At 44.2% G+C, this 27,951-nt stretch overlaps 1 protein-coding gene across 2 annotated transcripts; it reads right to left on the reverse strand.

Moving 5' to 3' along the window:
- Positions 1 to 261: 261 nt before the first annotated feature.
- On the reverse strand, positions 262 to 12,825 carry LOC128296898 (chitin synthase chs-2). Of its 2 annotated transcripts, none has more exons than XM_053032420.1 (9): positions 12,719 to 12,825; positions 6,892 to 7,421; positions 5,602 to 6,816; positions 4,912 to 5,502; positions 3,516 to 4,840; positions 2,598 to 2,774; positions 1,010 to 1,213; positions 566 to 928; positions 262 to 486 (listed from the first exon to the last, which is right to left on the reverse strand). In XM_053032420.1, exons 1-9 carry the CDS (start codon positions 12,823 to 12,825, stop codon positions 262 to 264), a joined length of 4,737 nt encoding a protein of 1,578 aa, XP_052888380.1. The 2 variants fall into 2 exon arrangements, with proteins under 2 accessions (XP_052888380.1, XP_052888381.1); XM_053032421.1 differs by lacking the exon at positions 2,598 to 2,774 and adding an exon at positions 3,259 to 3,435.
- Between the last annotated feature and the right edge of the window lie 15,126 nt (positions 12,826 to 27,951).

Consider the following 27,951-nt stretch of genomic DNA (forward strand, 5'->3'; position numbering starts at 1 on the left):
CTAATCAATTTTCTTTCATCTACTTCACCCAATCTCTTAATGTAATATCGAGTCTATAAATTAGTGTTCACAACAATCACACTTCACGCGTACCGCATACACTCCACGCTCGCACGTTTCTCATTCGCTCTATCGTACGTAGGTAGTATTCGACCATTATTAAATCAAGCGGCTCTGAAATCCTGATCGTTCGGCAGATCAGATCAGTACACTTCGTAGCGAGTCGATGGTTGAGTAAAACAAAAAGCAGCTCATTAATGCTCACAACCGTGCGTTACCATTATTGCCCCAGGTGACCTGATTCCGTGGCTGCATGCGCAGTGAGTTGCGATCGTCATCTTCGATGACCGGTTCGTAAGCTTGGTTTACTTGTCCAGTGACTCCGTAGATCTCACCTCCAGGACCTCCATTTACATTAAAGATGTCCTTCACACTAACACCGGCGTTCGATGTGCGCGTCGGTCTGGCCGGGGCATTATTATTTCCCTGCAGCGATTGAATAAAAAAACATGATGTCAATATACTTTCAACGAAAAAGCCTATTCGGGTGAAGTGAAGTACTTACATTGGGCACACCGGTAATACCGTACTCGTTGTTTGCGCCGAGCGTTTGCATCTGGGATTTGCGTCGTTCCGCCATTACAGAGTTCTTGCGTACCTCCAGTGCACGTATCGTTTCCCGCCGCATTGTCATCCGACGCGTGAGAATCGGTGTGGCAGTGTTATTTTCATCAGCCGTCAGCTTGAGGAAGCGTTTCTTGAATGCGACATCGAGCGTTCCTATCTGGCGCCGCGGTTGGCGTGCTTTTTCCAGATTCTGGATGGTTCGACGCCTGGCAATACGATCTGGGCCACTGCCCGAGTCGTTGTCGTAATCCCCATCGATTCCTTGCAAGCGTTGCAAATTTTTGACTATCTCAACAGCGTGCTAAAAACACGTGGGATCGATTATGATTGTTTCATGTTAATAGTTCGCTGGAATTCAAAAAGCAGCTGATATGGCCCATACCTTGTCTATGAGAGCATCCTGCGAGAGCTCCTCGGGCTTCTTGTTGCAGGCCCAGTTGAGCTCCGTCGAGGCTAAAATGTGCGACAGCGTACCGAAGCGATGGAACATCATTGCCACAAACTGAATGATCAGAATCAACGCGAAGAAGAACACAAACACTAAACCAATCGGTTCCAGCTGGAGATACTCCTTCGAGATGTGAACCTGTGTCAAGTTAAGAATATTAATTAGTATAACTTGTTTTTTTTTCTGTTGCATAATGGAAAATTGCGTATGTGATTATTGTGCACCGCGAAGTGGAAGTGGTTAACACGCATTTCGTGCCTTGGGGAATGTTTTTTAAAAGGTAACAGAGATCAGGTACACGAGGGGTTAGTGAAATTTTTAAATAATTTAAACAATTTAGTTAGCCACATAGTCGAACGGGTTTAGTTGTTAAAATTTGGATCTTCGGTTGAATTGAAACATTGGGAGGACAGGTTTGGAATTGGATAGGGGCTGTTCGATAAACCGTAGGGTAATTGTTTGCGTCCATGCAAGACATAGCCATGCAGTTATTGTACTGGAAATCAAGCGTCAAATTGTCATTAAAGCCATTCTTTTTTTTCTTATCATGTCCGTGGATGGGTCAGTGGACTGAAAGTTGTGCACTTTCAGAAAGCCATGCAGTTTAACTGGCGCCAAGAAGTGGAACATACATGCACAGTTTGCTCTCAGATATATTTGTTTCCTTATTTAGCTTGTTACTAAGGGGAAAAGGAAAAGGAATTTTAAATGTTTTTTTTTGTGTGCAGCAGTATTACACATTTGCAGAAACACTAATAGATATTTGAGCTTTTCATTACAGATTAACATTACTGCTACGATCATTTAAATCTTTTCAGCGCATATGAAATATTGATCAACTTTAATAATGTTTCATAATAAAAAAAAGATTGTTGCAGTTTCTTTTGATGAACACTAAGTTTTACATTATGCTAAAAACAACATGTAACTCATAACAAACACACAAAAGGGAATTTTGCGCATGAAGGATAAACAGGTTCGTGCAAAGGAACATTAGAGAAGGATGTTAATTACATTCGGAACGTTACCACTTAACAATAATTTTGTGAATGAAACAAATATATTGAATGTATTACATGCACCCGAGATGAAGTTAACAAGTTTTGTTATCATAAATCCCACCAAATAAAACCAACAGTTATTGCATCGCGCCTGGGTTGGACCAATTGCAATTAGATGCGATAGGTTACAAAAATAAAAAAGAAACACAATCCATACCACCGGGGGTGGGTTCCGTTTTGCAGGAAAGGATAAATTACACCTGTTAGAGCCACGGTGTAGTTTTGGAAGAAAAGAGTACATAATAAAAAAACACACATTCACCAGAACCGTGGTCAGGAGTTCCCGGGCAAAGGGGATGGGCAAAAACCAGAAAACATTTAAATAGGACCAAACCCCGTTCCTCGCAACACGCAAGGTGTAAAGCGCGGGATTCGCTTGTACGGGAGCAACCAGGGAGCAAAACATATAGAGGTAACGAAACAACAATATGGAAGAGCGTGAGATTATTGTAGTAGCAAACCTCGGCTGTAACTTCGTCATAGGTAATGTTCGTTTTGACGCCCAGCGGCCAAATGATGTGCAGCTTGTCCTTGTTCAACTGCAGCAAGAACACGATCAGGACGAACAGTGCATTGAACATGAAGAACGCAAACACGGACTTGTTACGCAGTTCTTTCAGATCGACAGCAATTCTTGCCTAGATATGTTTGCAATTGCATATTTGCGCGGTTTGTGACGGCATTTGTGAACACGATTCGTTGCGGTCGGTGCCGGACCAATGCGGTGTTTGGCGGCGTTTGTTGTGGTGTTGTTTGAGGCGTACGTTTGCGTAGCATTTTTGGTTTTGGAGTCGGTTTTTGTTGTTGTTGTTGTTGTTGCCGAAATGGTGATAGTGTGTGGTGAAGTTTTCGTAATGAGTGGAGCAGATTTTGCGGATGTCAGGTTTTTTTTTTTTGATTTTGAATTTCGATTATCCATACGCAGCCCGAAGAGGTAGCAAAACAAAATGGTGGTAAAAGAGAAAAATAAAACGAAACAAAAAAAAAACAAAGAAAACTGAAAGTTAATAATAATGTCCCGAATGGAGACATCCGGTGTTACCATAGCGTTCGCACGCGTGGACCACGCGCATAAGGAAACAGTCCGCTATGGTGCGCACACCGGTGTCTCCAGGAGTTTACCTCTTGCGTGGCTTCATCATAGGTAATGTTAGTTTTAACACCCAACGGCCACTTGACGTGGATGTTGTCCTTGTTGAGCTGTAGCAAGAAAACGATCAGCACAAACAGTGCATTGATCATGATGAAACCGAACACGGCGGAGTCCCGCAACTCCTTGAGATCGTGCGCAATACGTGCCTGGGGGGGAGAAAAAAGTAGATCGAACACGATAGATTTAGCATATTTAGCATTCTGCGAAAGCCAAAACCGCAACGCACCTGTTCTTCCTTGTTCTGATCGATCGGATAAAGGTACTTATCGATGAGATCCTTCCAGAACTGGATCTCAGTGCTGGAGATGAAGTCCACCTCGCCCTTCTTTAGATCCGGATCCTCAATCCAGTACGGGTTCGTTAGGAAATCACGTTCGTCACGCTGCATCGTAGACGTCTCCGACTCCTCGTCCTCGTCATCGTCCTCCGTGTCCTCCGCAACCGATCCCAGATGGTGATCCTTCGAGCCAGCCGAAGCAGTACGTTTGCGTGTATGGTGCCCATGGGGATCTACGTGCTTTTCAAGGTTTTCAATTTTCTTCGTAATTGCATCCAGCGCATCAGCGATGTGAATGAGCTGAGCCTTCTCGTCCGTCGTTTTGCCGTGAGTGCACAGCAAACATCTGAACAGACCCGCAATCGATATGTCGATCGAACCTTCCTCGTCCGAACCGTTCCCAACACCGCCCTGCAGGAAGCCGAGCAGCGACTTCTGTTTCACACGTTTAGCGGCCTCTTCGGCGTCCTTCTTCTCTTGCTCTAGCTCCTTTTTCGTTTTCTTGGCGACCACCTCGCGCGTGCCCCACGATACAACGTTCAGATTGATGATGGAGTACAGAATCAGCAGCAGGTACATCGATGGAATGGACAGCAGATAGATGATACCGGAAGCGATACACCAGAACTCCTGCGGATGGAGGCAGGCTGCTATAAAGAACGACCCCGTCATTGCTATCAAGAAAATCGCCGATGGTGAACCGATTCCGTCCTCGCCTAGCTGCAACGCAGTACCAACGATTACGGCCATCATGATAAGCGCATACACGGTGGAAAGTATCTGTGCCACTAGCAGCTGTATGTTGGACTTGCAGGTGAAGCACACCAACATAAACAGCAATATCGGTATGATGTTGTAGTAGAACGAGGTCCAGTTATCAATCTTGAAGGCGGCCACAAACGCACCCACCAACATAAGGAAAATGGTTCCCGGGCCCAGAATCGTACCACCCATCAGCATCATCTGGTAGAAGATATACAGCAGCGAAATGTTGTCGTTGATCTTGATCGTACGCTTGTAGTCCATCAGCAGGTCCATAATGTTGGCGATGGTGGATGGTACCCAACGACGACGTTGGTTGTAGAACTCGTTGAAACCTTCCGGGCAGTGGGTGTACGCGTCCGATGCAGCCGAGTACTCGACACGGTAACCTCGCTGTAGCAGCAGCGTACACAACCAACGATCCTCACCCTGATCGTACTGCACGTAGTGTCGGGCCTCATCCGATCGCGTAGTGTACTTCCGCATCACGTTGTCATCCATAAGACCTTTGCCTAAGCATAGCAGACAAGCATTAGAAACCCGCTTCAGAATTTGCGCCTGTATGGTATGCCATTACACTTACCTCTAAAGAGTGAAAAGCAACCGGGACTACAAAGTACACAGCCAATCATGTGCTCCGTTGCCTTCTGCAGCCAATGGCCGATAGCGTACTCGAACTTCTGGTACCACACCATCGGTCCGGAACCGATCGGATGAATGCGGCCGCATGCCGCGCCCAGGTTTTTATTCTTCTTCATCAAATCGATCAACAGCGTAACGGCGCTCGGGTTAAAATCGATATCACCATCCAGTGTGAGCAGGTAGGTGTTTTCGGCCATCACCTCCTTCCGATCGACGGAAATCGGCAACTCCATCAGCCGGTGACCGAGCAGATAGTACATGTACATCACCTGCGACCAACGCTTGCGGTGCCGTATGCGGTCCTTATCCTTCAGATGCGCAATCATCTTCGTTTTGCCGGGCAACGTCCAAACGAGGCGCCCCCCGTAAGGAGTTGGATACTTTTTCGGCGGTCGCAACCGGATGTTGGTCTGATGCACTTCGGAGGCAGCTTCGTCAATGGTGTCCACCAGGATCTTCACAAACCGATTGCATTGGATATCATCATCACTGTGGTCGGAGATTTCAAACGCGTCATCGAAGAATATGTGCGCTGCGTATGTCCGAAGGTGAGGAGAAAATGTGCGATTTGTTAGCAAACTTTTTCTTTTTTGTTCACAATTATATTCAGATCTGTTATCAAGTTACTTACTTTCGAACTCGTAATAGTCGGGATCGACGATGCGCAGATACTTTTGTGCCACGCGTCGTGCGCACTGATCCTCATCCATTCGCATGATCGACTTCAGGAACACCATCATCTCTTCCTTCGTTTCGTGCCAAAGCGTTGCACATGCGTAAATACGCGTGATATGATCCGACGACTTGACGCTGGGCCGTGGTAAGGCCGAACCGTCCGTATGCACCGAGATAGTTTCGTAGTATTCATCGCCCTTCTCTTTCTCGATTTCCGCCAGATCCTCCGTTTTCACGTCCGCTTGATCGTCCCGCCGGCGGTTCATCGCCATCGACTGATCGATCAGCAGTGCGTTGTACATCGGCGTCACGAACAGCTTCTCCGTGTTGGCCAAACGTTCGCATTTCGGCGTCCAAATGTGCAGCGTGATCCAGGTTTGCGAAAGCAACCACAGCAACCAGGCCCACGCCATCTGCCGCGACGCAAAATCGTTCAGCCGAAACACGGGCGGACTTTCGAAGAACAGATAGTCCGGTATGGTGCCGTGGAAAAAGCACGGATCATCATTGCGGATGCCGCAAGCGGCGATCAGCAGCGAAATCGCCACCGGCACGGTTAGATTCACCGGGAAAGCGTAGCTGAAGCCTTGGATCAGGATCTTGCACGCGAACTTGCCGAAGATGTAGCACAGGTACGCGGCCAGTATCTGGATGATGAGCACGTACGTTACCGTGCTGTAGGCGGCATCAATGTCGATCGTGTCCACCGCCTGTGCAGCCTCGACCAGATCGGGCAATGCGGAGCTAAACGGTAGCGCCACCTCTTCCACCACGATCTTGTGCGGGCCGTACCCTGTGCCGAACAGCGCGAAAAGGTTCGCCACCTCATCGCCGCGCACGAACAGTATTACCAGCACGAAGCAGAACAGCAGCAGTATCTTCCACACCGACAGGAACATGTACGTGAAGTAACGCGTTTGCTTGAGGTCTTCCTTGACGCGGCCAAGCGATCGTACGAACGAGAATGGGCTCTGTGGCGACACGTAGTTTTCCCACCAGCCGCAGGACGTTAACAGTGCGGAGATGGGAATCAACCAAAGCACGGGACGGTTTTCCAGCAGCGGCCACACGACAAACCCGGTGATTTGGGCGGCAATTGCTGCGAGATCGACAATCGTTTTTACCGCCCGCTTGCCTTCCTTGTTGGTGCGTGAAAACAGACCCAGCATACCTGAAGGCGAAAGCCAAAAGAGTTTGTCCGTTAGATGCTTCCCGCGTGTAGCTTTCCCCCCTTAAGCATACGTACCCGGTATGACGCACAGACAGTTGGTCAGCATCGCTCCCTTCACCGAGTCAACCTCCGGCAGCACGACGAAAAACAGCAGCACCAGCCCGATCGTGTGGAACGATTCCATCAGAAAGACGAGCAGGAAGTGGGACTTGAGCGGTTTCTTCATCGATTTGAAGAAGCAGATACGCGTCGACCGGATAAACGTACCGATCTCGGGAACGGCAAACGCAATCATCAACGCCCACATCCACGCGATCCGCTCCTCTTCCGGCAGTGACACGATAAACGATTTGTCCCGCGCGAGATCACGGTTACAGTAGGTGATCTTCCGATCGCGACGCAACTGCGACGACATGAACAGTACGCATCCCTTCGCCACCACACCGCCCAGCAGCACGATCACGAACGTGATGAGGTAGGCAAATATCTTCAGGATCTTGATCGTCAGATCCAGGCAGGCCTGGTCCGCCATCGAGCCCGTATCCTCCTTGATTGGAGGATCCCGGAAGACGTCCCATCCTTTCGTTTCCTGCACGGTCCGCTGACTGCCAAAAAAGAAAAACAAGATGGAGAATGCATTTAAATTAATGGGCATGAATTATAGCGATCCGTTGCAACTTTGTTCACACATAGGCGTATAATGTTATGGCATAGTTGTCACTAAAGCGGTGGAGCAATAGGTCACGGTTCGCTTGTTGCGTTGTACGCACGGCCGAGGTCAAGATTTTTGGTGCGGAAACTGTTTGTTTATTGTACCGATTTAAATGTTTTTCCCGCAATAAGGAACACCGAGATACAAAATCTAATAGCTGGTAAGGAAAGATTTCAACGATCGTTAAGCGACGAACAGGGTGAACGATTTTCGAACTATTTGAGCCGTTTTAATAGGTGGGTAGGTTTTTTTTATCTTCTTATCGAATAGCCGTTTTGCTTCAATTAGGGATTTGCACAAACAGCTCAGCTTTGTTACTTTCAATTCACAAGCAACACTCCTATCTATTCGCTGTACCACCAGCACACCATATCGCGCTATCGAATCACCACGCACCCGTGCGCACGATACTGTAAATCACTTTCATTTACAGCGTTACGAATATGCGAATCGAGACGGATACTCCCTCGTTATAGTACAAATAGAAGTGAAAGTTGGTCCACTGCTGTAAGGCACTCTGTCCAACGCAAAAACAAAAACGGTTCACTGATCGATTAACGCTCCTGGATAGAATACGAAGGTAGCATACATGAGATATTCTTCCTCGTCGTCGATATCATTCGCAACACGGCAGTAATGATGGCTCTGGCCGCTGATGTAGTTGCTAGCCTCTGTACCGCTCCGTTGCGGCTTGGGAAGCCCTGGTAGCGCAATCCCGTTCATGGCCGTGCCGCTGCTGGTGTTGCTGCTGGGTGTTGGGGCTGGTGCAGCGGTATTGTTTACTTTCCGATACATCCCGATGCCGTTCGGTGCTTAATGACACCTATTATCACTTTGCATTTGGTACAAAAGGCTATCGCTGTTCGCAGCGCGGAAAAGCTGCAAGATACTGCGGGATGTTTTGACCACTTCCAACCATTCACTTTTACCAAAGTTATCGATCGACTTGTTGTCGAAATTATCACAGAACTTCACTTGTTGATTTTGGAAAGAAGATTTTACATTATCGAAGCTACAATCACTAGCACTTCTTGTCCTGATGTCTGCAGACACCATCGGCACTGAAACCACCGCAACAATGGTACCGATTTTGCGCGAACCGCAAGGGCACCGTCGTTGCTTCCGATTGCGATGGATGTGCCGGACTGAGCGCGTCTTTCGCCTGGTGGCGTTTAGTTTGGTCGGTTTTCACAGTTGGCACAGGGGTGCTGATTGGTCAAGCACGCCACCACCACCCACCGTCCGGATCCGATCGGGAGCCGATCGGAACGCGCCGTTTCGGTGGGTGACCAAAATCGAAAAAAATCGAAAAGTAAACGCACACCGCGGCAGGCGTGTGCGGTGAAAAATAAAACTACTCAGCTACTACCCAGTCCTTCCCATCGCAACCAGCTCATCCTCATCGTCGTCGTCTTCACCATCCTTTGTGAGCTTTCCGTTTTGCGCTCCCCCAAACACATGCCGGACAGCGGACAGTGAGAGTGTGTACGCGTTATGAGTGGCTTCGAACAAAACTATGCTGATTGATGGAAACCTGTGTCGCGGGCAAGTACGTACGTATGTTCATATTGGATTCGCACGCGCTAACCACTACGGGGGGATCATGATCCGGGGAATACCGCTTCGGTATGCTCAACTGGTGGACCCTTCAAGATGAGGAGAGGAGGGCTTTGAAGTGTTGGTGATTTTCTACACACATTGTTGTTAGTGAGTTGGTGAAATGCGTACCGCATGTTTACATCCGAAACAGTGCGATGGTATGCTAGAAGAAAGGGATGCTCTGTAGCATGCTGATAATAATTTGGATATATATTGTACAACATTCTTAAACCGTCGACAGGAAGTATTGTTCGGTATGCTGTGTTTATGCTCGCAGAACCGTGTGCGGTTTAAACACTTGGTAACGGTTCGCCATTCGTTGCGCTTCGCTAACCCATCCGGATGCCATTCGATTTTTTTTCTCGCTTAACTCACGCTCCTTAGCCAAATCTTGGACGCACACGAAACACCACAAATAACGTTTCGGCATGTAGCGACTGGCATGGCTTGGTCTCGTTAACTCTTGCTTTTATGTCAGTTACAAATTAAAGCCGTCGCGATATTTTCTCCATCATCCAGAGCGTTTGTTGCATAAACCCTGAAGTCTATTAAATTTCGAACGATTGCATTATTCGCATGCGCTGCTGTGTGCGGTGTGAATGTAACCGTACGAGAAGCGTTTGAAAGGTGATTGAAATTTTCGATTAAGTTTGTAATGTCTAACCGGCTCGGTTAGACCAGATCCAAGACTAACTCACTTAGCGGCAGCTCGGGGCTTCCGACGTAACCAACTTCGATCGAATCAGAGCAACGATTACAAAAATAAGGTATTATTGCTAACGAAGGCAAATTTTCGCAGTGGCTTCCGCTTGAAAACACCGCAATGATTCGCATGTTTTGGGAAAGGAATTGGAATTAATAAAGGTGTTTTTTCCACTAACTGCAATTTAGCATAGTGGAAATTCATGTGTAACAGTAGCTAGGAAGAGGCGGTCGGTGGTGTATTGGTACCGGCGCCGGTCTTCACACGACAGGACCGGTCCAAAACTCTATCTGGGATAACTAACCCTCCGTAGCAAGGAATGGCCATCCGGCTACGCTACTAAGCCAGAAATGGTAGGCATTACTACGCCAAGAAGAGAAAGAGATCTATTTGTGTTGGAAGAATGCGGTAGAGAATCGATGTTGATAGGACATTTTTATTGAAATTTTGCTAAGCCGATAACAATTAAATGTTTTACTACACTTTCCGCACCCAGAATGTTACTCTCGACATTTACAACTATTGTACGAAAGAAACAATTTTTAAAAATATATCGACAATTTTGCATTTAATGCTGGGGATAATGGTTGGAATTCGACTTGTATTAATTCAATAAACTTCTATAAAAAAAAATAAAATACTTCCATCAAATATTAATCAAAGGCTGGTTTTTGAAAAAATAGGTCTGCGGCACTCTCTCTTCATGGCGTAACGACCTTCTAAGGTCATATATATTATGCCTGCCATTTCTGGCTTACTAGACCTACTTTTACCACTTAGCCGGATAGTAAGTCCTTGTGCTACGGGGGATTGGTCCGCATGGGATTTTGGACCGGTCCTGTCGAGTGAAGACCAATACACTAAGTACCGCAAGTAATACTACACGTAATACTACATTTCTCACATTCGGGTTTCATAAAAATTACCCAAAATATGCAATAATCCACAAAGAAAAATATTAAACATTCCAAAAAAAATTAACGATTATTTAAAATATTTTCCAGCTGTCTGAAAATACCACAGTGATTTAAAAAAAAATATGTTAAAAGAAAATAATAATATTTTTTTTTAATCTCTTAAGAAGTTTAAAATTACTGTTTTATTGTTCATTTCTAATTTACTCTAAGGAATTCGTTCTCACGATTTTTTTTATTCAAAGTTCTCAAAAGCATCACTCAAATTTGGGTGACGTGGTACGGAACGTGTTAAATATTATCTCACAATTTATTTAGGAAACAAACTCTGCATACTTAGTAGAAAAAATTCAAACATTGGAATTTTAAGATACACATATATTTCATTTTAGTTATTTAATGAAAAATGTGTGGTTTTTCAAAGTTTTCAGTCCCATCAGCAAAAATACCGATCATGTAGAATCAGCATACTACAACACACAACAAAGCATCTTCCACATTGTCTTTGGGTGTTACTATTCGGTGCTAAATGAGGTGAAGAATGAATGAAAGACGTTGTTTACAACTGCCCGAATAACGCCACACAACTACACGCAACTCATTTTATGTTTTAACGCTTTCAAAATACTTTTGTGCTGATAAAATGGCATTCTCTCCTCCCCATTGCATGTTGCAGACTCACGGTAGCGCCACAATAGTATGCCGGGGTTAGGGGTACAAATCAGTGCGCCACTGTATCATCATCCCTGGTAGTAGGTGTATCCATGTCGTTTACAAAAGTTTCGGCCTGTACATTCTTTGGTTCGCTGCACGATTGTGGATGGTAGTAGTGGTTAGCAGACCTCGCGGTTGATGGTGGTAAGTGTTACCACTGGGCGACGGTTGGATGAAGTAACAGCTCTCCTGGCACCGAGTTGCATAACGATCGTTCCACAGACGCAATCTTCTTTCGCTGTCGCTCCGAATGATGATGTTTATGCTGTCCCACGGAACGGCGCAAGCGAAGCGGTCGAACGCCGCCAAAAGAAACCCTGCCATGTTTCTGCCATGCTGCATAATTGCTGTTTAATGCACCTGCGAAGACGACGCCACCGGTCGTTGTGGTTGGCAGCGCGCGTGTGGCAAAGCGCGATGCACAAAAAAACGATGGCGCTACTTCTCGGCAACAAACAGAAAAAGTGCATCTCGGTGCCAGGTAACGACTGCGGTTGCACAGCTGCAGATGGTACCAGATTAGGTGGGTGGTGTTTGCAATTGTAATCACCTTTTTCAATGCCGCTCAGCACGATGCTATCGCGGGTTGTGCAGAATGCAGAAGATAAGACACCCCAGCCAAACCAAGATTGGCGAAAGATTGTTTTCGTTCTAGCCGTGCAGGGCGGGTAGATGATCACCTGGCATGGGAATCGCACCTCAGATCCGGGTTGTGACACACTTTTGCTACCCAGTGGCTTACTGGTTTTAGTGACTTCTTTTGAGCATGCCCAAAAAAAAACAACAACCTTTGCCGCTTGACAACGATTTGCAACCCCACTTACACTGACACATGGAAAAGTAGCGATGGTGGATAGCATTATTCGTCAAACGATCGCCGCCACCAGCGAGTCGAGTGTGGTGGTGTGGCATTATCGAAGACAAACAACCCCGCGATCAAACAAACAAGGTCGAATTCATTATGCATGGTTCAGCATTGGTGAATTCAACGGCGATACCTTCTTTCTTCAAGTGAGCGGCCTGTGGATACGTAAGGAGAAAGCTATTTGTATTGTACGGCACGTAGGGAGCGGAATTGTACTATCAAGAGACTTCAACGGTAACACAGGCAACGAACTCGAACTTGCCAACGAAGTTATGTTACGCTGACCGATTGACCGATACAGACGGGGGCGGACTTCTTTTAAAATCTTGCTTAAATGTATTATTCTTCTACAGTGCGAAAGCTAAATAATTACTGCGCATCAAATCGTCACTTACCTTCCTCCATAGATGTCATGCGTCAAGGGCGTGCTCTCGTCATCAGAAAAGTTGTCGTCGCTCTCGTTCGGACCATTTGCCAGAGGTCGATGTCTGATAGCAGACATCTTCTCGGCTTAAGCCTCTGCAAAACACAAACACCATTTCAAACGAATTAGATCAGCCACAAATGATTGTTCTCTGCGTATATGCTAAACCGTACACATTAATTTCTAACGATACCTTTTTTTTATTGCTCCCCAACATTTGGGAGTGCGAAGCGAATACCGAATTTCAAAAACAAGATTGGACGGCAAGCAACTGGTCAAACTAGTGACATTTTGAATCCAAAGAACCTGCTGAAGCAGACGATGGCAACTATATATGAGATGCCGAAACGGTTGTGGTTTCGTTGTAGCATAGAAAACAAAATTTGCCAAAAGACATTCGAGAACGTCCGGTTGAAGCGTAAAGGTTTTCACTCTCGTCAAGGTTATGAGGAACCGGTGTGTATCTTCTCTTTTTTTCCGACTAAAGTATCATATATCTTCCTGCCGGTACCTTTACCGCATAGACAAAAGGGTCACCATGAGCTGTGGAAATATTTCAAACTCTGATCAGCGAAACTAAACCCGCATGATCGTGCGACCAAAGGGTAAAGAATATTAATACCTATCAATATGTAAGCTGTCATATAAAGCTTTTAAGCAAATTTTAGCTTCAAACATATATATCTTCAATAGCTTATATTACTCGAATAAACAATAGCAAATGGTTATTTCGTCACAGCCTTTCTAAAATCGTTCCCATTTGTGGATAATAATGTTCCTAATGGCTCAAATACAGAAGCTGACCTACGACGAGTTGGCCCAAAAAATGTGGCCGAGTGTTGCTGTAGCACAATCCACTTCTGTTGCCATTTGTATCAACCACACCTTTACTTATGATTCTGTCGTTCACGAAACCGCAGTGAATGATGGTTTGAGTGGAATGACTTTCAAGAAAACAAGTTCCGTGCTAGAAATAACAAAACCATATCGATTGCCTTTAGGATTTTTAAAGTCCTGTTCGCTGTGGATACTGGCGATACCTAGCGATTGGATCAAGCACGTTAAAAAAGCTTACCGTGTAGAATATAGTTGGCGGACAGCTTCTTGCTAGGATTGAACCTTTCCCGTGCGTCAGCTGTGACTCAACCCACAAAATAAAGCCCACAGTCTTTATTTCGTTTACCAGATCGACTTGAATCGAGCGTAGATTTGTCTTTCGTTGTCGCTGCTAAAATCCCACGCAGTGCGTGTTTCGAACTAACGAGCTGCGAACTTGGTGCTTGGTCAAATCCGTACCCTTTTTTTTCCCCTAACAGAGCACCTAATCGATCGACATAGGCCGTTCCGTGTCGTTCATTGCTCGTGTTAATATGGCGTCGTTTAAAGAATGATTCTTTACGGAAAAAAGCGCCAACAATCACCGTGTTAATAATTCATCTGCTTTTGAAGGGTGAACGTTGGTGAAGTGTTTATCGCAACAGTCGAGCAGGAAACGCCGCTGTCACACAATGGCAGGAACCCGTGCGGTAACTTCCTACTTCCGAAATCCAACGGGCAGCGCGTTGCCCAATTATGAACCCCGAGAAGGTTGGTTTGGTTCCGTTCTTTCTTTTCGGCTTCATGCTAGAATTTTGTGTGGTGGGATGAACTTGAACTTCGGTATGAACTACATTGAAAGGGGCTTCGTTTTAGGTGATGTAAGCAGGGGCAATACAGAAAAAAGCTGTCGTTTTTGGGGACATCGCACAGCATGGCCAATGGACGTTAATTGGAAAGGTACTCTGTAGAAAGTAGAACCCGTGTGGGTTTCGTCAACAGTTATGTCGTTGGCAAGCTTTCGTGTACAAATGCTTTTGTACGCAAAGCCGTAGGAGTTGTGTTCTAATGTATTACTTAAATATATCCTTGTTTTTTTTTCGGCACAGAGTTAGTAAGACTGAGTTTGATCACTTCCAGTAACATGGTAGCATAGCACCGAGATTTTATTTCTGGAAACGATGAACTATCTCGAAATGGACATCAGGAGACTTCGCCCTTCTGGGCAGCATTTTGATTTATATTGCTCAAAATGCAACACCCGGCCAGAACCGGTTCAACCAGCTGAAACTTCCTCCTTTCCCGTGCGAAGTTGCGCTCATTGTGCAAAAATGTGAACGGCCGGAACGGTGACGGTCTTCGGTGGTTGCCTACGGGAGTACTCTCTAGGCGATGTAGTGCGCTACGGAACATGCCGTTGAACTCTGCCGATTCTCTGCGTATTCTTAGGTTCAGGCACCCGGCAACTTACCACGCTGCTTGATCGGTACATTCCAGATCTTTAAATGTCAGTAAACTTATTCTGCAAGCTCTGACCTTCACTGGCGGCCCTGTGGGTAAAGCAGTTAATTTCTTCGTCGCCCAGCCCAGCCCAAACCATCCCATGGGGGTTTTTACTTCACGCGCGCGTATTGTATTCGCAGCAAAAAGGTTCGTCGCTTGTGCGCCCAAGCCATTATTCAATCGATCGACACAGGAAACCGCGATCCTGGCAAGCATTCGGTTGGGCTGCCGGCTTAATGCTTATCGCAGATCTACGAAAAGCAACATAAATTATGGAAGGAACCAGAAGAAGAATAATATTGCTTGCTGAACTAAGATAAGTCACTGACTTAGGTGGAGCTTGTTTTAAGCAGCGTCCGGGGGGGTTCGTTCGAATTAAAGAGTTGCCAAAGCCTGTGGAACAACTAAAAGCTTCACGGTGACCATGCGACGTGTTGCTTACTTCCCTGTTCCAGTTGCAGCTTCCAGTCGTCGCCATTCCTACGTTCACGATTGAACGTATCACCCGTCCACTAGCTGAATAGGGCTAGTAACTCGATTGAAGTCAATGTGACATGGAGCTTTTTTGTTTTGTACAGTTCGTGCTTTTTTTTCACGTGAACGGTTAGCAAAGAGAACGGCAGATATAATTTAGTTTGCTGCGGTTATATTTTTTCCCCCGTTCCATCCGTTCTGCGTCACTTCTGCTAACTTTGCACAATAACGCCCGGCCGATATAACGCGGCACCCGGCACCCTTCGCCATGCCAGTCAGATCAATATGCAACCGACCGGGTTGGGTCAATTAAAATGGTGCCACGTCTCTTATGCCCTGCTTCGGTCGGCTCCGTTTATCGTGTGTACTGGTGTACGTGTGCTTAAGCAGCGGATTGATGCTGACTTTCGATTTCTGTTCGCTCTCCGGTACAGATTTGCATTGTCTCAGGTCAATCAGGAGGGGTAAGGCCGTCGGAATGTGGCAGCTGGATGGAAGGGTGTTTAGTTAAATCGGAATGCGGTCGTTTCTGATCCTTAAAGTGTTTGATGGCGGAAGCAAGAATTGGGTGGTAGGAAAAAAAAACCACACACTATCGCAGATCAAGTTTTCGCTCTGCAGCTACTATACTGGTGAGCTGTAGGCAAATGAACGATCATTCGGAAATGTGCAACTATTTTGAATGTGAGTGTGTTGAGTTAAAGAGTTTTATGATCGCTTTGAAGAGGATTAAAAGACATTTATTGCATTCAGCGTATTTGTTAGAATATAATTAATCATTGGTTAAGATGAGGTTGAAAAAACACATTAATCAACAGCGCTTTCCACAGTACTGCCGTCTTGCAAGGCGTTTGCAAATGAATGTTGGCAAGCACAGCAAAAGTCTAAGTCTTGGCATTACTCTCCCTTTTTCTTAGCGCACAGCCGTATTGGTGTGGGGCTGATCCACGTCATGCTCCGGTGTGCACCGTGAATACGATCGTACGAAATGTTGCAGACGACCTTGTCTTGCATTCTGCACGCTTCGGTTGCGCGTCTGTCCCAAGCTTTCGCCCGCCCGTACTGTGTGTGAACACCCAATCTAGTGAGGTTCTCAACCTCAACCACTCGGCGGCAACGGATCGTTGGATCGCCAGCAGGGAAAACTATCCACCTTCTCTGAAACGTTCAGCCCCACTATGCCACGATGTGTGGACACGAACTGGCCGAACTGGTTTCTTTGTTGGCAAAAGGTAAAAACGAGGGGGCAGGCTTTATCCAACGAAAAACCGATCGACACTGGCTTGTAAACTTTCGGCCACAACGCACGAGAAGCGATGGAGTGCATTTGCAGCTAGCGCCCTGCTAGGGCGCACAACACTCAACTCCACTGCGTGGATCAACATAAACCTTTAGAACGACGTCGTTAAGGCGTCGTAATCGTTTCACGAAATGTTCCATCAAAGGTGTTGATGATGCCCGTCCGATGATGAACGAAATGTCAGCGTTGATCTACGGCTTCACGTTTGTCGGCACCGCCAAGCTTCTTTGTGGTGGTGGTGCTTGGAGGTGCCAGACCAGACCACTAGATGTGGGAACAGCAGCACACACTCCGGTTGCATACGAAATTATACCTCCCGGAAGACTACCTTCTCCAACCTGCACTTAGACAGCTTTTGCGGCGGATGCGTCATAAAAGCTCAATTTGATGAGCACGATATCCATCGGGGTTTCGGATTCGGGGTTTTCTGACATCTTACATGAGCCTTCGGGGCTACCGGGGGCTGATATTGCAGTCATGGGAATTACAGCGATGACCCCTCCGGTGTTCATCTAGCAACACGTAGCATAAATGCCAGTCCGCTCGTACACGTACCGAGGATTACGATCTGTGTTTGTTGAATCATTTCAATATGAGTGTGTTGCCGTCGACTAGGGCGGCGTTTTTGAAGATCATACCGATGGCATTAACCTGCAGCACATTGAATCTCGATCAGCAGCAGTAGATCGTGATGAAATATAGGGCACACCATACCACAAGCAATTGTAATATAAACGTTTTGGCAAGAACTTGTGTGCTTAAATCAATTTTTTATAATTCTATCTACTTCTATCACTTTTTAAAAGTTTAATTACTAAGTAATATTTTTCCAGATATACGGCCTAGCCGTTCTAACGATAATGAAAAAGGTAATATTTTTCCAATGCTGAAAAAAATCCCATTTCCCTTTTATTTATTATTAGATTAACAATTTAACAATTATTAGAGTAACAATTAACCATACCACAAGCAATTGTAATGAAAACGTTTTGGCAAGAAGTTGTTCTCTTTAATCAATTTTTAATATTCTATCTACTGCTATCACTTTTTAAAAGTTAAATTACTAAGTAATATTTTTCAAAATGATAAAAGAAAAATCCATTTCCCTTTTATTTATTATTAAATTAAGAATTTAACAATTATTAGATTAACAACCAACCATACCACTAGCAATTGTAATATAAACGTTTTGGCAATAACTTGTTCTTTTTAATCAATTTTTAGTATTCTATCTACTGCTTTCACTTTAAAAAGTTAAATTACTAAGTAATATTTTTCAAAATGATAAAATAAAATCTCATTTCCCTTTTCTATAGTATTATATTAACACTGTACAAAGACAAGATATAAGTGTCTGTAGATGTTAGTAGAAAACATAGCAGTATGATGTGAAACTTAGTGGACAATATAGCCATCAGTACAATAAAAAGTGAGAATAAGAGAGAAAAAGAGAGAGAGAGTTTATAGTAAACGAGACAGATAGAAACCCGGGCGTATACTGGATTAATTTCCTCACTCTACTTTGGAGTGGTCAAACCAGTTCTCTAGCTTCGTTTAGACTCCTCGTCCAGTCGGGGCTCGGCGTAGCCATTTCTGCTTCGTCTCATTCCAATCGCTCACGAATGCGATAAAGGAAACAACTTTTTCTTTCCTTCGAACCAAGCAAACCCCCCTTCCGCCCAGTGAAAAACAGCACACAGGCGTACATTGCGTCGCATACGGACACGAAAAGCAACCCTAAACCGGCCAAATGTCCGTGTACGTTGGGAATGGGGTGGTTTCGGTGTGGTTTTATTTTTTATACTTCTCCCCTACATCTGATAAATGCTTAAAGTACACGCTGCACGCTGCGAACGTTGGCGTGGTTGATCTTTCAAGAGTGTTACTCCATTTGCTTAACAGCCTGGAGTCGTTGGGGTTTTTTGTTTTTTTGAAAGTAGTTTTGGGGTGTATAATTCACGCCCACAGGAAATGATGGCGAACAAAGGTACTAAGAAGTATTAAAACATTTCGCACTGAGTGTAAGCTTGGTTTTAGCATTGGCGACTGCTTGTTTCATACTTTATATTACTAGAATGACTAGAACTGCTTGCCTGATGCAGCTTCGAGGATCAGCAAAATGTTCGCTACAGTTGTCATTAGAAAGGGCCTTCGTATAACTTCCCATGTACCGATCGTTGGCTCTCAGCTTCCTAACGAGCTTTTCCTAATGATCCTTCAAAACCATGCGCGCACACGAGGGTTCCGCGATGTTCATCATGATGAAGCGTATTGTTCGCAACGGTACCGTTACAAGTGACTCTGTACGTTACCGTGATACAATGTTTCGGTAATATGACACTGGTGCACTGCACTGGAAATGCACCGCTGGGCAAGGAACGGTTTGTGCTATGCCGGATCTTCTCGACCATGTGGGTCAAGGAGGCTCGCGTAACGTCATTTGCGATCTTTTTTTCATTTTAATTCAACGGCCACTCGCTGTATCGGACACCATGTTGATCGCCAAGGAGGGGAGGCAGGCTAGATCACTCTAGTACCTTGAAAGATTTGCACCATGAATCATGGCACCGATTTGTAATGTGTCATTTCACTATCGTTACGATCGCGGGGTGCACGTGCAAACAGATACAACTTCCAGACAACGGACTACTCTATCACGCACCTTCAGGGTGGCGATACATTGATAGAAACCACATCTTTCGGCTCCAAAACGTTGTCCGAAAAGCTGCAGCCGAAACGTTTTATCGCGATTTCGGCTCGCTGAAGATGGCTAGTTTCAGGGCCACACGATTACCATCGAATGGCGGTGAACCTGTTTCCCAGCTGAAAACCTATCGCACACGGCACCGACCCCGGTATCTGGTCGTAAAGTCGCCGGACTGCTTCATCCCTCGCCAATTCCATCAACCTTGGCAGTTTGGAAGATCCAATCGGATGTCGTAATGCACAATTTTGTCGCTCAGCTTCCTGAAACGGTGGCAAGCACTGATGCTTGGACACTGCGAATGGAAACTTGAAGCCAGCGTGGAAAACGAAAGTGAAGCAGTGAATGATAATAAACTCGTCTGCCACGGAAAGCAGATCGAATCGAGATGAACGCGCAAGGGGATCGTCGGGCAAACGGACACGCAGCCGGTTGCGCCGGGCCGGAGAAAGCTTTTACCATTTGTGGGTGTTTTGTCTTTGAGTGCAGTTTGTGTTGAATCTTGTTTTTTTTCGTATGTATTTGAAATTGGCTTTCCGGTGTACCGGATGTTAATGTTAGATGATGCAAATTCAAAAGCTTCCATGTTTCTTCGTTGCCGTTCGCCATGTTTGTAGTTTTATTGAAGCGAAGCCAATTGAATGCATCTTGCGATGCAGGGATTGCTTTATGAGAGTAAATGGGTGGAAGTGCACTTTTTGAAGTTCTTTGGACACAAATTCAATGAAAATGTATGCTTTGCTTGTATTATATAAAACAGTAATTTCCAAATAATACATTTTATTATACGATGTCAGTTAGATGATCGAATGGATTAGTTGATGTTAGTAGTTCGTTGATGTATTGCTATTATTACTCTTCAGATTATTTTTTTATAAATTTTTCGTGATGAACAATGATACTCCAAGTTATTAAGAATTCAAAAATACAGATACAGGGAAATATCGCTTAAAAATATCAATCTTTAAAAATTTGCTACTAAATTTCTTACATTTGTGTTATAATTATGCAACAAGATTTAAATAACACTAAATAAAATTAATTTTTTTAACAGATAAAACAGAAAAAACAGTTTTTTTTACAAAATTGTAAATAGTTTTGAAATATGTTGAATTAGGTTAGTATATTTTGAAGTTAGTATATTTTTGTTAGTAAACATTTGAAGATTTTTGTCGTAGCACGAGCAGCTTCTGAAAGCTTCTAATACATTTTTTGCAATGAAAGAAACAATTGAAAATGACTTCTAATTTATTTTCTTTGTTTCTATCCGGTAGTGTATTTGGTTGGGGCACTGGTCTTAACACGACAGGACCGCTTCAAAATCTTATCTTTATCATCTTTTCCCGTATTAAGGACTGACTATCCGACTACGTGGTAATATTAGACTAGTAAGGTCGTTACCCCAAGGAAAAGATCTTTTTATCCTATGTTGCTACCACCTTTATGAATTAGACTAAACCCCATTCAAGTATGCAGAACTCTGCTGTATTACACATAATAAATTTGCAAGTAACAATACGGCCTGGCCGTTCCTGAGTTAATAAAAAAAATACGGCCTGGTCGCTCTTCATGAATAAAAAAATCATCAAATTTTTACCTTTTTTTAAGTATCTTTTGAAGAAATTAGAAAAACATGTGGCTTCATAATTATGGTACGCATTGTATTATGTAGAAGTAGTTAAAAGCCGTCGTCACAATGCTGTCACTACTTACTGCTAATGCTTACTGAGCAGAGATGCTTCACCTCAGGTGCACTTATTAAATTTTCATCTTATTAAAACTGACCAAACATTTGAATAAAATTTACACCCACCCACCTACCATTACTGCCCTACCGAAGACGCAGTGCTGCGGCAAGGTCGCGCTAACATCATTGTCCAAAGGCACCACAAAAACAAAACCCCGCTACCGTTATGGTTATTAGCGTTTCGGTCACCTTTCTGTTTGGAGCTTCCATCAATAATGCAGCCACCCCAAAATCCACCGGTACGCAAATGGCGTGGCAAAATGGTTACACATTACTCGCCTTGGCACATGCACACGGTTCGGCGCTGCGGTGGAAGCGAATGGATGTTGGGCAGCATTTTATTTGCGAACTGCTCAACCGATATTGCGCAACGCGCCCCACGGGCAAGGATTCTTTGAGTGATTGTCTTTGGAGCGGGCTGTTCCGTCCGTGTGCCGCCCATTCATCGATATCCTCGCATTTTCGGTGGTTGGGGGCCTTTTTTGCTCTTCAACTTTCCATCGCAGTCGAGAGTTAATTCTCTACGAATGTCAGCTCTACAGCTTGACATCATGTTAAACTGGTCTGTACAGACTGTGTATTGTTAGTTTTTCGTTCGATTCAATAAGATCTTTCGGTTCAACGCTTAACGATCATTACAATGCGTATTGGGCGATGTTTGGACGCATGATTATCTGCTACGCAGATGGACGCTGGGGAGGTGAACATAGTAAGGTTACGGTAAAAACCATACATGCCACCACGTCAAACGGGCACGCTGTTCTTGCGAAGGCCAGAAACAAGCTCCAGTACAAGATGAAGCAGATTCGAAGAACGAAGGGTGTTTATTGGAGCAAGTTTTTGGGTGGGGTCAGATAGATTTGGCAGAAATCAATTTTCTTTAAACAATTTACATAATTCGAATTGTTACATACGGCTTACGAGACAGAAATGGAATATGCGAGACCTTTTCAGTTAGAATTTTCCCTCGCACTTTATTCCTCCCAGCAGCTAGGTGGCCTATTTATGCAACAATTTTCATTACCGCTTGCAATGATCGGCATGCTGTGGCACACTATGCTGCCGTAAATGTAACAAAAACATAGTACATAATGAGTAATTGTATCACTCGTGAGAATTACAACCGACATTCAGCAACGTCCAGCAACGTCGTGTGCCACTAAAGACAAATGTGTGAACCACACAAGTGGCTGTTACAAGTGATTTATGGGCTCTGGAAAAAAACACATATCTCAACGATGTATGATGGTAGTCTTAAAAATTGGACAAGTTTTTTTACGAAAATTTGAATATTTTTCCATGATACTGTGAATTCTCGAATACTTTTAACTGCGATTTGTTCGTGTGTTTGCTTGGAAGGCTTTGTATGATCACATGGTTTGATCGCACTAATCCGCAATATGCATTCTTGAAGGCTTATCAGCCAAATACTCTTTTCCCGTATGTTGCAAACCTGCCCTATAATCATGCTTTAGGTGATCTTTAACTGATATGTTTATCTTTGGAAAATCATCTTCAGCTTGATCATCATCTTACTCGCCCAATCAAATCCTCACTTTTCATGCACCATAATACTATGCGTAGCAATGGCAATGAAGCAAACTGAAATAATAGCACAATGCTTGGGAGGTGAAAATTTCTTGCAGGAAAATTTCATCCCTCACTAACTGGCGAAAGGGTGGCATGCATCTTTCGCCTAGCAGAGCAACCGATCGATGGGACGATCACTGGTCGTACACATTCAGGCCACCGAGTGCACTAATCATCGCGTATTGTTATTTCTAACCGATAGTAATTGCGGGATTGCCACACTTTTGCTTTGTTTCGTCGCTGTTTAGTGCTTTTTTTTTCTTCATCCCTCAACCCTCCTTAGACGCAAAGGGAAAGCTGTTGCCCCGTGAAAGCGCACGCACTACCTGTATCTTCGCTTTGCGCGTGGTTTAATTTGTTTTCTTTCATGTTTTCTCATTGGTGCTTTTTTTTTGTCATAATATAGACATGTTAGTTGGGACGGGTTTTACACATTGTTGCCCAATTCTTTAAGAAAAATTAGACTTTTTCTCTTCAGAGATATAAGTAAGCTTAACGGTAATGCTCTATCTTTGACACTTTATAATACTTTTCATTCACTGATTCGTTTGGTTTAAAGCTCAATAAAGTTCCATTTCCTACTTTTAGTGCTTGTTCTAATACTCACTCAATTAGCTATATTTGATATTAAATATTTTGTTGTACTGGTTTGATACACTTATTGACTGCACTTCGTAGTTTCAAGACCCGGACTTGCTTTTAAACACGTTTGGCATCGAAAATACTTCCGGCAGCGTATACAGCTGTAGATTAACTGATACATTTTGCCATTGAAACGGGAGCAATACAATTTAGGCCACAGTTTCCTATCGCCCTTCTTTCTCATCGCTTCATAAATGAGTCTTTTGATCGTACATCACTTAAAATATTTCATTGCCGGCAGACATAAAAGTCATAGGCAGAATAGACAGTATTGTGATACCTTCTAACAGCTGCAGACACACTTACTGCCACTCTCAATGCACTATTTTGTGTGCTGTTCGCCTTGTATCCGTTCATGGTATCTTTGGAATTCCGAGAATATAAAGCTACTAGGGAGGGAAAACGCCACAAAGAAGCTCTTGAGCGAAGATAAAAAGATGCGTTTTGTTTACTTTTGGTGGCCTTTTTTTTAATAATCAAACGATTATCCAACATACTTTACACCGGTTCGGCCGGATGCTGTCACCTGTGCTTTAACTTCTCACCCAACAGTATTTTATCTAACCTTTCATCGGGGTTTCACTTTTGTTTTGGCGCTTGAACCGGGTCCTCTTCCTCACGATGGCGGGTTCGTCGATCTGCATCGTTTTCGCTTAACCATCTCGCCACTTTCGTAGCGATCCGAGCACAGGTTGCCGTTTTCTTTTGCTGGCATTCATTTTTTTTTTGTTCGGTTTCGCTTCTTCGCGGCCCATTTCGTTCCTCTTTCCGGCTGTCTGGCGGCTGTGTGAAATGATTTTCACTTTTCAAACCTGCGCCTCGGAGCGGGATCCACTGTACGGTTGCCATTGCGATCGTCGAAATGTTGGCCTACTTGGAGGTGAAATAACCTTCCTCGTAAAAAAAACTTTTCGTTTTCGACTTGTTTCTCTGTGTTTGCCCATCCACAGATGGAAAAAAGAAAGGCTCTACTACCTGACCTGTCTTAATTTTTAGAATCCCCTTCAATGGCGGGATTGTGTCCCATCTTCACGATCCAAAAGGTGTGATAATTTTCAACCTTTACCTGAATGTTGAGAAACAGGCTCTATTTTGCAAAACTTTTCAACCTTCAAAATGTTAGTAACAATTAAAAACTACCCCAAACATTACAGTTGACGTCAGTGCAATTATGCATGAAGATGTTGGTACTGCATTTTCCAAAGGTTAGGGTTTGCAATTGAAGTTCGCATTAGTGCTTTGAATTTCCTTTCCGAGTTCATCGACATCTGCCACCGTGCCGCTGCATATTCACCCCCTAATCTAACCGACATGGGGGAAGAGAGTACCGAACATGCAAAATTACAATCACCTTCTCATCTTCACCTTCGACGTCTCAAACGTTTTCACTTTTCAATCACCTCCGCCACATCTTTTCGGCACACACCTTCCCGTCGGTTTTTGATTTAATGGATCGAATTTTTGTACAGGCCTCGCTCCACACCTGCCCACACCGGTGGCTAGAGTGTATGGCCGACACACTAACTTTGCCAGCCAGCCGACGCCCGCTATTAGTTGTAAGTGGGATCTGCCGAGGTGAGAAGAAAGTAGCATATTTTCTAATGCGCTGGGAGGTTGGGATAATTTGGGAGGTTTCGTTTCGAAGTTTTCACTGCATTTTAACATAAAATCTTCAAACTTTGATCCTTCATTTGAAGCTTCATTGTATACATTAAAGTCTTCTAAAATATATTTGAAAGCTTAGTTCACCTTCCCTTACTCCACGCTGTCCGTTGAGCATGGGCCATTACGGACTCAACCCTTATAAACCAAATCAAAAGTTCCGCGTCGGCTTGTCGTAAAGCCTTGAGTGCGATGGCGCATAAGAAGGTTATCGAGTTAATAAAATTCTTAAGCTCATTTGTGGTTCACTTGAGAAACGCTCGTAAGCACACCCATGATCACCGCTGACCGTTAACACTCGATTTGATATATTTATGCTTTTAAAAAAAAAGTACTCCACTCTGGCAAAAAAAAACAGAATTCCACCAAAGAACAACAGCAAAAAATCAAGCACATGAAACTCCATCGTCTAAAGAACATGATTGACGTAATGTGAACACCGCACAGGGTGGCTAAGGAGGGCTTGCACGAGTGAAATAAAATCTATGTTTCGCTTGTTTAGGTTTATTTATTTTTTTGCAACCAAGCAAGCCACAAAGCTCCACCCAAACGTGTCGAATTGCGAAGGCTAGCTATCGCCCGCAGCCTGCTAGATATGTGCGTATAAGCTGCGAGTCGGTACCGCAAGTAAGCACAATCAGCTACCACCTTAAAACCGTGCGTTTGACATTCTGGGTGATTTTGCGTGTGTGCCTGTGTGCATGTGTCTTTATTTCTGCTGCTGAAGCGCTCGTTAGCGCCGCTGAACTGACAAACAATAAAATCGAGCCATTTAAAGCTCAAACCCGGTGCAGCCGCGGAGCGCGAACAAAGCCAAACGTATGGTTGAGGTTGATCGCGTTCTGATTGGTGCAAGACACGCGAGACAACGTTGCGCGCCGTGCACCGTTTTGATGGTGAACCGTTCGCTGGGAGAGTTGAATATTTTCCACCACGAACGAACCACCCCTTTTTCAAGTGTGCTTTTTCGTTTCACTTTTCGCTTCAGAAAGCAAAGAAAAATAATTAAACCAACATGCAACGCGCCAGCACGAGCAATTGATTATATGGAGTAGCTGTAAGTAAAGCGTGGACCATAGTGTAGGTTACTGCGTTATGCGTTATGATGTTTTCTTTTATTTTTTCGTACATACCAGTGCAGCAGCCCTTATGCTTATTTGTGTGTGTTTTGTTTTTGATTGCAAAAGCAAAAGCGAAAGAAACGGAACGGAACAATTATGGATTTCCACCGGAAAATCTACATCCGCTTGTCTATATGTGTGTGTGGTTGCTTCACTCGCCAGACCTAAAGACCTACAGGGGTGGTCTTTACGGCGGAAAAGCTCTACCCTTCGGAAGACAATACATGATATTGTTTTGACAGCTTGCTAGCGAGGAAATTGGTTTGCCGTGGGGTGGGGGGTGTCGGCCAGAACTTCTATTCCCTCATGGCAAAAAAGGATGTTGTGAAACTATCGTTAATGGAAGGTTCTATTGCACAAACTCTTGCTCCACATCGAACAAGGTGCTTCATTATTTTTCATGAAGAATCGTTCTTTATCATTAAAAATGTATTCATTTTTTTTTACTAATTTCCAACAAAATTGTTGAGTTTCTTACTTGGGACCTAATTTGAATAATGAAAACATAACACCCGAAAAATACATTGCACAATGCGCTACGCACCAATAACTGGCCACCAAGCCAAAAACAAGCTTATCGTGCCGTAATGCAAGCAACGTCTGTGCTATGCCAGTGAAACTAAAGTTCAGCCAGCGGCTCACAGCTCGGTCAGAAAAGATAGCCGGGCCAGGTGATTCGATTACATTTTTATTTTGCAAAAATTTGTCAAGCTCGGTGAACGAAACCCACACACCGTGAATGGGACGCTGATTAAATGTTTCACAATGTAAGCTATAGTTTCATAACCTTGTTATACGTTGTGTGACAATTAGAAGAGAGAAATGCAACGACGAACAAACAATTCAATGCTTAATTTACATGCAAATACGATCGCTGGATATTCTAAAAAACGAAATTTCTTTGTTTATTCAATTAATGAAAATTTAATTTCACTTTTCCTATGTTAAACTGTACGTTAATATATCTTCCATATTACGACATTATCTTAAAGGACAACCTTGATTGTTCTGACGTTCATCGTAAACCGATAAATCAACTCAATAGTCAACAAAAAAATCCCGCAACAGTGCAACTTACCCTAGCAACGGCTCCAGTCAACGGTGATCGTACTCCAACCCAGCGGCTGAGGCTTATGCTTCAGCTGCCCTTTTTTTTTAGTGTCGCTATGCTACCACGGCCGGGGGTATATGCCGCTGATATCCGAAAACACAATGCCAAAAACCCCTCGTCCCAGTTGTTGCGCACGTTGTCGCACCACTACGCAGAGACGTTTGCTCTTTGAGGTGTTTCTTCTTTACTCTCCGTCTTCACGCTCGCCCCGTTATCTTACGCAACATGAACGGCAATCTTCGACGACGACTACGGCGATCGGTCGGTCGACGCACTACTGCCTTTCACCGAAGCAAACAAAACATTGACAAAATTAAGAAGAAAATGATTTAAATAACAAAAACGTGGAAAAGTGGATAAATTAACCTTAATGTTCGTGCTACAAATTTCATGTTTAACATTAGACTTCAATTCCCGATGTGAGACGAACCTCCTGACATAGAAAGACAGTTTTATTTAAAGCAATAAGGTGGAATTATCGACTATATTTCGACTTTAACTATCGAATGCAGTATGCTCTTCTGTGTGTGATGA

Source organism: Anopheles moucheti, chromosome 2 (genome assembly GCF_943734755.1).
Source record: "Anopheles moucheti chromosome 2, idAnoMoucSN_F20_07, whole genome shotgun sequence".
In the NCBI taxonomy this organism is placed as follows: Eukaryota; Metazoa; Arthropoda; class Insecta; order Diptera; family Culicidae; genus Anopheles; species Anopheles moucheti.